At 69.6% G+C, this 10,446-nt stretch overlaps 3 protein-coding genes across 3 annotated transcripts; all 3 read left to right on the top strand.

Moving 5' to 3' along the window:
• Positions 1 to 428: 428 nt before the first annotated feature.
• MNEG_9906 (hypothetical protein) lies at positions 429 to 1,286 on the top strand (the record flags this gene model as incomplete). Its single annotated transcript, XM_014041624.1, has 1 exon — positions 429 to 1,286. The coding sequence occupies one exon, from the start codon at positions 429 to 431 to the stop codon at positions 1,284 to 1,286; it is 858 nt and encodes a 285-aa protein (XP_013897078.1).
• A 1,312-nt stretch (positions 1,287 to 2,598) lies between these two features.
• Positions 2,599 to 4,244, top strand: MNEG_9905 (hypothetical protein; the record flags this gene model as incomplete). Its single annotated transcript, XM_014041623.1, has 4 exons — positions 2,599 to 3,008; positions 3,287 to 3,431; positions 3,711 to 3,827; positions 4,038 to 4,244. 4 exons carry the CDS (start codon positions 2,599 to 2,601, stop codon positions 4,242 to 4,244), a joined length of 879 nt encoding a protein of 292 aa, XP_013897077.1.
• A 452-nt stretch (positions 4,245 to 4,696) lies between these two features.
• MNEG_9904 (hypothetical protein) lies at positions 4,697 to 10,433 on the top strand (the record flags this gene model as incomplete). The annotated part of the gene is made up of 11 exons (XM_014041622.1): positions 4,697 to 4,712; positions 4,844 to 4,939; positions 5,068 to 5,222; positions 5,388 to 5,447; positions 5,615 to 5,851; positions 6,038 to 7,162; positions 7,409 to 9,040; positions 9,213 to 9,620; positions 9,849 to 9,977; positions 10,203 to 10,301; positions 10,368 to 10,433. 11 exons carry the CDS (start codon positions 4,697 to 4,699, stop codon positions 10,431 to 10,433), a joined length of 4,023 nt encoding a protein of 1,340 aa, XP_013897076.1.
• Positions 10,434 to 10,446: the final 13 nt, after the last annotated feature.

The following is a 10,446-nucleotide window of genomic DNA, read 5'->3' as shown; positions in this document are numbered from 1 at the left end:
TCATCACGCCTGCGGCGCCAGCCACGGCGAGCGCTGGCTGCCAGGTCGCCCTCCAGGGGCGCCCGCCGGCGGTTGACGCCTCGACAGACATGAGCGTCACCCCCATCAACAGGATCCTCGGGCCCATACGCCCCACCAGGATCCCCGCCAGCCCCAGGGACGGCACCGCAGCATCAGCCGGGGCCGCACTCGCGCAGGTGCCCGCCTGCCTGGAGCCTCGCACAACCAAAGCGAGCGCTGGCTGCCAGGCCGCCCTCCAGGGGGGCCCGCCGGCGGTTGACGCCTCGACAGACACAAGTGTAACCCCCACAAGCCGGAGCCCCGGGCCCATACGCCCCACCAGGATCCCCGCCAGCCCCAGAAACAGCACCGCAGCCCCACCATTGCCGTCCGCTGCCGCGGCGGCGCGGTCCTCTAGCTTTGCACCCATGCCGGCACGCTTTGCGGCGACTGTGCCTGCCAGCCAGGCGGCCATCACGCCATCTTGGGCGAGCGGCATGGCCCTAGAGCTGCTCATGCAGCGGCGCGCCGCGGCTCCCCCGGCGCCCGTTGGTCTTCAGCTGCCCTCGATGGCAACGCCGCCGACGCCCAACACCCCTGCAGCCGCACTCGACCTCAGCCTGTGCTGCTCGCCGCTGTTGCGCGTCAGTGCCAGCTGCGGCGTCTGCGCGACAACCGCCGCACGTGCCGAGGCGCAGGCGGCGGCGACGCGGGTCCACGCGCAGCACGAGCTAGAGGCCGCGTGTCTCGTGCACTCTGCATCTGAGGCGCGCCTGCAGCGGCAAATCGAATCCCTCACGCAGCAGCTGGCCGACTCGCGCCGCAAGGCCGAGGCGCTCAGCCGCGCAGCTGCCGCGCGCCGCGCCGCTGAGTCAGCCGCGTTGTCCCTGGGGGAGCCCTCCTCACCCATTCTCGACCAGCTGGCCGCCGCCAAGACCGGCGGCCGCGTCAGCAGCTTCTTCGAGCTCTGCGGCGACGGCGCGACCCAGGCTGACCGCGCCGCTGCCGCCGAGGTGGTGGTCGCGCTGCAGAACACCCTGAGCTTTGCCCAGGACGTGGCGGCAGGGGGCGCGCTGCTGGTGGATTGCGCACGCTGCGGCTGCACGCAAACGGAAGAGCAGGCGCGGCCATGGCCGGCCGCTGACGGCTGCCGTGGCCGCAACAACACACCGAGCAAGGCAAATGGAAGCCTGGCCACGAGCCTGGAAGGGAGCACCCTCAGCATCGCCCTCAGCAACAACAGCGGCAAGGCGGCAAGTGTCAGCTCCGTGGCGATAGATAGATAGATAAGTTACTCATACCATAGCATCACTGCCATACCATAGCATCACTGCTCCGTGGCGGTGGTGGACACGCCACAGCGCACGCCCAGCAGCAGGGCCAGCAACAGCAGCGGCACAAGTGCCGTCGTTAGCAATGGCGCTGGGTGCATCAGTGGTGCCAGCAGCGGCTCAAACCGCGGCCCCCGCGGCACCACGAGTGCGAGCGGCAGCAGTGTAATCAGGTCCGAGGGCGTCGCCAGCAGGCCCGCCCTCAGCCCTGTGCCCGAGGAGCGCCCCCGCGGCGCCCGCGTGCCTCGCGCCTCTTTCCTGCGCCGCGCCGTGAGCCTGGGCAGCGCGAGCGCTGCGGTGCCGCAGGAGGCCCCCATTGAGGTGGCAGCAGCGCTGCCAGCAGATCGATCCAGCACAGCGCGCTGGGGGCGCTGCATCTCTGAGCTGGGGGCGCAGGCGGCCAGCAGGGCAGTGGCGTGTGATGAGGGCACCCAGACAGAATGCTTGAGCGGCGGGCGCGGCGGCAGCGGGCGTGCGGAGACGGGGTGGCTGGGGGCATGGCTGTCAACTGCCAGCAGCAATTTGGAGGCGGGCTCTGTGGGATTGGTGTGAGTAGAGCACGCTGAGGCCCACGTTGAATGAGCCAGGCGTGATGTAATCATTGGGATGTGTGTGCGGGGGCAGATTGGTGTCGTTTGACTGGCTCCTTGCAGGGTTTTGGGTAATGGGCTGTTCATGTGGGCATGGCGCATAAGTGCTGGATGGAAGCATTGTTGAGGGTAATCCATGTCGAACACAAAGACAGGTGTCGCCAACCATCATGAGAGAGTGGCTGACGCGCCCGACGCGACAGCCCGAGCCGTTCTGACGGGGCAATGGCGGTCGCTCCCTGACCTCCCTCCACGCATGCTGCTGCGCGATCTCTGTTGCGTGTTGAGATGCAAAGGGTCATGCGCTGGTGCCAGCCGTGTAGCCCCTGCGCAGTCGCTCAAAAATTATCCCTGCGCACTTGCCTGGCCAACCGCGCCGCCACGGTCTACCGCTCGAGCGGGAGGCCACGACGGCCCCACCGATGTGACCACAGAACATTTCTTATCTACTTTCTGTGCTGCGTACGCAAACCGCTTTCCATCAAACGCGGGTGCCGGAGGTGACCCCCAGCTTATCAGAATGTGATCGCCTTTCTTGTTGAATCTATGACATGTGATAAGTATCCGAGCACACATACTCTCCGTCTGTACATACAACAAAGCGTTGAGACACACTCGCCCACTCTGTTGTCTCACCAGCCTGCGGTGAACTGTTCAGCCGTCCTCGTATAGGAGCAATGAAGAAGCGCTTTGATCAAACAGATGACGACTCGGGCTCGGAACCAGAGCAGCAGCACAACACGAAGGCTGCCGCAGCAGCAGCAGGTCGCGCACACGGCGACGGCGCAGACGGCGCAAGCACTAGCGGCTCCGACTCGGAAGAGCCAGGCACCAGCGACGGCGGCAGCGATGACGGCGATGACAGTGATGCGGAGCGGGCGCTGGAGCAGCAGCTGGCAGACATCCCATTGGAGGTGCTCGCCAAATTGAAACAGGACGGCCTGGGGCCTGTCGGCCAGGCGGCGCGGGCGGCGGCGGCGGCGGCGAAGTCCAAGACGTTCAAGCGAGACACCAAAAACCGGCCGCAGGAGACGACCTCCAAGCGGCCGGTCTCGCGGTTCAGGGAGGTCATCCAAGTGCCAAAGCAGTGAGCCACGTTGCAAGACAGCGGCGCCGCCGCCACAACCCTCAGCGCAGCAACCCGTGCCTGCGCTTGGGGCGTGCGCTGCCGCCCGAGCAGTTGCATAAGCCGTTTTTTGCTGCGGCAGCGCCAAGGCGAACTGAGCAAGGCGCTCTCTCGCACACCTCCCTCAACCTCTTGGCTGCCACGCACACCCTACACACACAAAACACACACACACGCGCGCGCACGCACACACACGCAAGGACCAACACCACCGCCACCCATGCCACCCCCTGCTGCAGACGCGGCCTCGACCCACGCTTCGATCCCGGGGTGGTGGGCGCCAGCGGCGACCCCCAGGAACTTGACAGGCAGCGCAAGCGGTACGCATTCCTGTATGACGAGGTCATCCCCCAGGAGAGGGCGGCCCTCAAGCAGCGGCTCAAGGTGCGGCGCAGCGTCGCGGGCGGTGGCGGGCGGGGCGCGCAGCCTGTGCAGGCGTGAGGCGTGCAGGGATGCGCAGACGGCTTCGCTGTAATGCACGAGCAGGGAGGCGTGCAAGATGCAGCTGTTCTGCTGCATAACAATATGCGGGCGCCCACAGCAGACACCTCTCATCCATCCCGCGGCGTCTGTCGCCTCTGGCGCGTGCGCCGCTTGCGGCGCCGGCGCGGCGCGCCTCGCCTCACCCCTCCGCGCCTGGCCGTGCTGCCTGCCGCCCGCCAGAAGGAGAAGCGGGAGAGCAAGCGGCGCGAGATTCAGGCGGAGGTGACGCGGCTGGAGCAGCGGCTGCGGGACGAGAAGACGCGGCGGAAGCGGGTGGAGCTGGACAAGACGTACAAGGTGGGGAGACGGATGTGCTTCGCAGGGGGGCACAGTGGCGAGGCGAGCCCCCCCTGCACATGTCCGAGGCGGCCGCTGTGCAGCTGGGGCCGTCGGGATTCTGGGCGTGCTGCGGTGCTGCAAAAAAAGCCCCGACGCTGGTAGGATTGTGCGTCACAGTGGAAGGCTGCAACGTACTCAGAAACGCGTACGGCTGGCGCGTGCCCGCAGGCGGAGCAGAAGGCGGCGGTGGCGGCGGGCAAGCAGCCCTTCTACCTCAAGAAGAGCGACAAGCGCAAACGCGAGCTGGTGGCCAAGTACGAGGAGCTGAAGGCCACGGGGCAGCTGGACAAGTACATGGAGAAGCGGCGGCGCAAGAACGCCTCCAAGGACCACCGCTACCTGCCTGGGCGGCGCGGCGGCGATGGCGACGAGTGATTGTACTTGTAAGGAAATTCGTCTGGCCTTGATATGGGCCACGCAGGCTGTCTATTGGGTCCAGCTGTGAATGCATGACGGTGCACAGTGTTGGGCAGGTGGGGCGGCAGCTGCTTCAAAGGCAAGAGTACCGTAGAGGCTGCAGCATGGGTCCTCAATGGCCGAAATTATGCGCGTTGTAGATTGGTGCATCTGCTTTATCATACAGAGCGCCTGTCGTCGGGCATGGGCTTGATGCATTGCCTCAGATCGAGGCCACCGAGCGTCCGCACCACGATCGAGTAAAGTATTATCAGCCTTTCTGCTCATATTGACCACCTTGAGGGGCAATAGGGCGTCACTGGGGCAGAACAGTTCAAGCACATTCAAGTGCGACAGCTCGACCTTAGCGTGGAGGGTCTACCATGTCGTCGTGGGCCGCGAGCTCAGAAAGATGGAAAGCGCGCCCGAGCATGGGTCCTGGGCCCGGTAAGCCACGAGGCCCAGGCACACTCGCGTGTTGCATCTGAGCGTGCGCGTGAGCACGACAACACTGCAGGGCGCTGGGGTGCTCACGCAGCCCAACATGTGCCGCGCTCGACGTCCCTCACGCCTCGCAGGGGAGTATGACCCAAAGTCCGTGGATGGCTGGAAGGCTGACCCCAAGAGCGGCTTCGTTGGCGACTCCCGCTTCCGCTCTCAGGACCTCTCTGAGAGTGAGCGCCTGCTTGGGAGCATGCCCATTCCAAACGCCAACGGCAACACACATTGCAACCGGCAGATTGAGCGCAGAATTGCCCTGTCTAAGCTCCCTAGCTACCGGTGCACACTGCCTCAACCACAGGCATGGGCTCTGGTGGCGTGCCTGCGCTGCGCGAGCCGTCGCCGCCGCGCACGCGCAAGTCGCTGGCGCCTGGCGCCGACCGCAAGTACTCCTGGGCAACGCAACGCATCACGGAGCTGCAGGCTGAGCTGACCGAGGCACAGGCAAAGATCAAGGTGAGGGGAGAGTGGGCAGCAACATCGGCAGTGGTGGCTTGACCAGAGGGTGGGGGGGTCAAGGAACGAGGCATGAGGCGTGCCATCTTTGGTTGATTTTGGCAGCTCTTTTGTGGAGCAATCTGAAATTTTTGTGTTGTTTTTCGTGCTGGTCACTGATCACAGGAGCTGAAAGCAATCCTCAAGGCCCGGCATACAGAGGTGGAGCTTGCCGCCCAGAACCAGGTGCGCGCCTGCATAGACTGGCACCAGCCTGCTTTGCAGCTGCTGTGCACATCCATTAGTATATCCTGAATACGATTGTCAGGCTAACAATGGAGCGCATACACATACCCCCTCGTTTTCCGACACACATCCACGTGCACACTGTGTTGTTGCATGCACCCCCGCAGGAGGCTGCTGAGGCGGCGATTGTCAAGGCCAAGGAGCTAGAGGAGCAGCTGTCCGCCACCAAGACGCAGCTGCAAGCCGCACAGCGTGCGGCCTCCGAGTCTGAGAGCGCCGCCGCCGCGCTGCGCGAGCGCCTGGACGCGCTGCAGGCGCAGGCGGACGCGCAGGCAGACGCGATCGCCAAGCTGGCGGCGCAGCTGGGGGAGCGCGAGGCCGAGCTTGAGAGGGAGCAGGAGCAGGTGGGCTGGCGAGCATTAAAGAATGATGTTGGGAGAGCGTGCTGCTATGTAGGGCTTGGCATGTTTCCAACGCGTGCCTGCAAGAGCAATTATGGTTATCGGTGGTGGGTGAGGAGGCTTTGCAACATTGTTCAATGCCCGTGGCCTCATGACGTTACACACCTGCCATGTCGCTCAACCCTGCAGCGCCAGCACGTGGCGGAGATGCTGTCCGATGCGCAGCAGCGCTGCCATGACCAGGATGGCGAGATCTGCGCCCTGGAGGCGCGACTGGAAGAGGAGGAGGCGGCGGCCGCCGAGCTGGCCGAGCGCCTGGGCGCCGCCGAGGAGGAGGCCGCCCGGCTGGCCGCGGAGCTGTCCGCCGCCGAGGGAACGATTGGCGACGCGACCGCGGGGCTCGCGGACGAGCGCGCCGCGCGGGCCGCGGCGGAGGCCGGGGCGGCGCAGCTGGCGGAGCGGCTGGCGGCGGAGGAGGAGGCACGAGATAGCGCAGAGGCGGCGCTGAGTGCAGAGCGGCAAGCGAATGGGACGCTCCAGGGGCAGCTGGACGCCGAGCGCTTGGCGCTGGAGGCGGAGCAGAGCGAGCGCGCGGCACTGGAGGCGGCGCTCGCCGCGGCGCAGGAGGAGCTGGAGCAGGACAGGGCGCGCGCCATGGCGGAGCTGGCCGGCGCGCGCGGGGAGCACGCGGCGGCCCTCGACGCGGCGGCGGAGGAGCTGGCCGCGGCGCGGCGCGAGGGCGAGGTGCTGGCGACGCACCTGGACGCTGAGAGGGCGGCGCTCGCGGCTGAGACTGAGAGGGCCGAGCAAGCTGAGGAGGAGCTTGGGGCCGCACGGCGCGACATCAAAGCCGGTGCCGCGGCCTTGGCCTCTGAGGCGGCGGCACGGGCGGAGGCTGAGGGGGCACTTGCCGCAGAGCGCGCCGCGCACGGCGCGGCGCGCGAGGGGGCCGCCGCCCTCGCCGCCCGCCTGGAGGCGCAGGAGGCGCGCGCGGCGGCGGCCGAGGACGAGCTGCAGCTTGCGCAAGCCGAGGGTGCGCGACTGACCGCGGCGCTGGCGGACGCCGAGGCGCGGCTCGCAGAGGAGGCACATGGCGCCGAGTCGCTGCGCGCACACGTAGCGGGCCTTGGGGCAGAGCTGGAGGCGGCGCGGGCAGCGCTGGACGCAAGGGAGCGCGAGGGCGCGCGGCTGGCGGCGCGGCTGGCCGAGGCGGAGGAGCTGCTGGGTGGCGAGCGGCGGGCGCTGGAGGCGGCGAGGGGCGAGGTGGCGGCGCTGCGGTCGGCGGCCGAGGAGGCAGACGGGCAGCTGAGGGAGGTGCGCCAAGAAGGGGGCGTCAGGCGGGTTGTTGCAGTCGTGCCCGCGTTCGATTCTCACCCGTGCCAACCGCAGTGTCAACTGTAGTGTCAATTATCATTAACACATGCAGCCACGCAGTGAGAATTGGGGATCCCCCCAAATTGCAGGTTGCTGGGAGCTGCCGCATCACTCATCCTCATTCACAGTCCTTGCTTCCTTTCGCTTCTGCCGCCGCCGCTGCCGCCATTTTCCATGCGCAAACAGGCGCGCCGCGAGCTTGGCTGTGCGCGGTCCGCCATCGAGGAGCACGAGGCGTCCCTCGACCGCCGCGCCGCCGAGCTGGACGCCGCGCGCCGCCAGAACGCCGACGCCGCAGCGGGCGCCGCCGAGCTCACGGCGCAGCTGTCCGCCGCGCGCGGCGAGGGCGCGCGGCTGGCGGGCGAGCTCGAGGGCGCGCTGGGGCGGCTGGAGGCGGGCGCGCGGGCCCTCGACGCGGAGCGCGCCGCTGCGACCGCGCTGCGCGGCGAGCTGGACGTGGCGGAGGCGCGCTGCCGCGATCTGGGGGAAGATGGGGAGAAGCTTGCGGCCATCATTGACGAGCAGGGCGCCGCGCTGGCCGCCGCGGCCGACAAGGCCGCCGCCCTCGAGGCCAAAGTGGTGAGGTGCGAGGAGGAGATTGTGGCGGCCCGTGCGGAGGCTGCCGCAGCGGCGAGTGAGGCGGCGGAGCGCCAGGCCGCCCTGGAGGAGCGGCTCGCAGCGGCAGAGCGCTGGGGGGCGGAGACAGCCGCGCAGCTGGACGCCTTGCGCGAGGAGGCCGCCGCCGCTGCTGTCGCGGCCAGCGAGCACGAGGCCGCCCTGGAGAAGCAGATCGCAGCCGCCGACGGCCAGGTGGCGGAGACGCAGGGGCAACTAGCGGCGCTGCGCAACGAGTCTGCGGCTGCGGCGGCTGCGGCCGGCGAGCGCGAGGACGGCCTGCGGAAGCGCCTCGAGCAAATCCAGGGCCAGCTGGCTGGCGTAGAGGAGAGCCTCGCAGCGACCGCGGTGGCCGCGTCCGCCGCTGACGAGGCGGCCGACGAGCGCGAGGCGCAGCTGCAGGGGCGGCTGGCGACCGAGGAGGCGCGGGCGGCAGCGCTTGAGGGGCAGCTCGGGGCGGCGCGCGAGGCGGCGGCGGCCGCGGCGGCCGCTGCCGGCGAGCGCGAGGGCGCGCTGCGGCAGCGGCTGGCGGATGCGGCCGCTGAGCTGGCCGACGCGACGGCGCAGCTGGCAGAGGCGCAAGAGGCCTCAGAGGCGGCGGCCAGGGGCGCGGCCGAGCGCGAGGGGCGGCTCGAGCAGCGCGTCGCGGCGGCCGAAGCGCTGGCCGTAGACCTGAGCGCGCAGCTAGCTGCTGTGCGGGAGGCGGCCGACGCCGCAGCCCAGGACGCAGGCGAGCGCGAGGCGGCGCTGAAGCAGCAGCTGGCCGACGCAGATGCCGCCCTTGCAGACGCCCGCAGCGCGGCGGCCGCGGCGGCCGCGGGCGCAGACGAGCGCCAGCAGGCGCTGACGCGGCGGCTTGCAGAGCAGGGGGCGCGGCTCGAGGAGACGGCGGCGTCTCTGGACGTCGCGCGGTCCGAGGCCGCGGCCGCAGCCGACGCAGCCGCCGGCCGCGAGGCGGGCCTGCGCGAGTCCCTGGCGGCCGCGGAGGCTCAAACCAACGATACCCGCGGCCGCCTGGAGGCGGCTGAGGAGGATCTCGCGGGCAGGCGCGCCCAGGGGGCGGCGCTGGCGGAAGAACTCGCGCGCGTCGAGGCGCTGCTGCGGCAGTCGGAGGGGCGCGGGCAGGCGCTCCAAGCTGAGGCCGCCGAGCTCCGGGAGGTGCTGGAGGCGGCGCGCGGCGACGGGGCCGCCGCCGAGGCGCAGGTGAGCGGTTCGCACGACGCCCTGTGCACGGGTGGCGTCCGCGTGCGCGCGCACTGACGCATTCGGCTGCCTTGACGCGCCCTGCGCGCGGTTGTCCCCGGAAACATCATTTTCTGTCCTCTTGGCCCTAAACGTCGCCGCCTCCTTTTTTCGTCCTATCAACCCTTTGCAGTCCGCGGCCCTGGCCGACGTGCTGCAGGCCGCGACCGCCGCCGCGGCCAACGCCGAGTCCCGCCTGGCCGCCGCCGCCGCCGCCCGCGACGCCGCGCGCGCGGCGCTGCTGCGCGAGGGCGACGCGCGCGCCGACGCGGAGGCGCGCGCCGCAGGCGCCGAGGCGCAGCTGGCGGTGGCGGCGGAGGAGCTGGCCGCGGAGCGGGAGGAGGCCCTCGGCCTGCAGCGGCGGGCGGAGGGGCTCGAGGCGGCGCAGCGGGAGGCCGAGGCGCGCGCCGCAGAGGCCACGGCCGCGGCGGCGCGCGCGAGGGAGGAGGCGGAGCAGGCAGCCGCGGACGCCGCGCGGCGGGCGGCGGCGGCGCGGGCGGAGAGGGAGATGCAGGCTAAGGAGCTGGACAGCATGCGGCAGGTGCGGGCCTCTCAGGCCAGGTCTGGAGCCTCCCAGACGGCATCGCGCGCCTGGTTCACTGCCTTCGCCTCGCCGTTGCAGTGCATGTTGAACAGCTTCGCCTTCATCAGGCGATGTTGCTGTATTTGTGTTGTTATGGTGCGTGGCTGCGACAGCGGGCAGGACGCAGCCCCAAACATGGCGACTCGCCGAGTGACTGTTGAAAACGCCGCGCCGACCGCCTCCCAGGAGCTGTCTGCGATGTGCCAGCGCGCGGCCGACGCGGAGGGCCGCGTGCTGACGCTGGAGGGCGAGGTGCTGCGGGCGCAGGAGGAGCTCGCGGCGCGCAGCCCGCCGGGGGCGCGCACCGAGGAGGTGGTGAGCGCCGCGCACGGCCCCGCCCTCCCCCCTGCTGCCCTGCCGCTCCCAGCTGCTTCTGGAAGGGGCGTGTCCGCAGATGGCTGGACGACGCTGTGGCATGGCCACTCTCTATGTGTCGGGACATGGGATGTTGCCCAAGTTGGCCGACGGGTCACACGTCGATGCAGCGAGCTAACAGCATTCACCCCCCCCCCCCCGCTTTGGACAATGGCACCCCTACAGGTGGCCCAAATGCAGCAGAAGGTGGAGGCGGCGCGCACCGCGCAGGCCGCCGCCGAGCGGGAGGCCGCGGCGGCGCGCCGCACGGCGGCGCACGCGCAGGTGCGCGGGGCCCCAAGCAACTGTCAGCGCCGTCGCCCCGTCCCAGCGCCGCACGCTCCTGTTCAGCCGCTTCAATTCTGTCCAGCGTGCAGCCCGAAGCCGAGCAGCACGGCCTCGTGCCCATACGAGTAACACCCTTCCTGCC

Source organism: Monoraphidium neglectum (genome assembly GCF_000611645.1).
Source record: "Monoraphidium neglectum strain SAG 48.87 unplaced genomic scaffold scaffold02108, whole genome shotgun sequence".
NCBI classification, from domain to species: domain Eukaryota; kingdom Viridiplantae; phylum Chlorophyta; class Chlorophyceae; order Sphaeropleales; family Selenastraceae; genus Monoraphidium; species Monoraphidium neglectum.
Note: the sequence above shows the minus strand (reverse complement) of the source record. Positions and strands in the feature narration are given on the sequence as shown.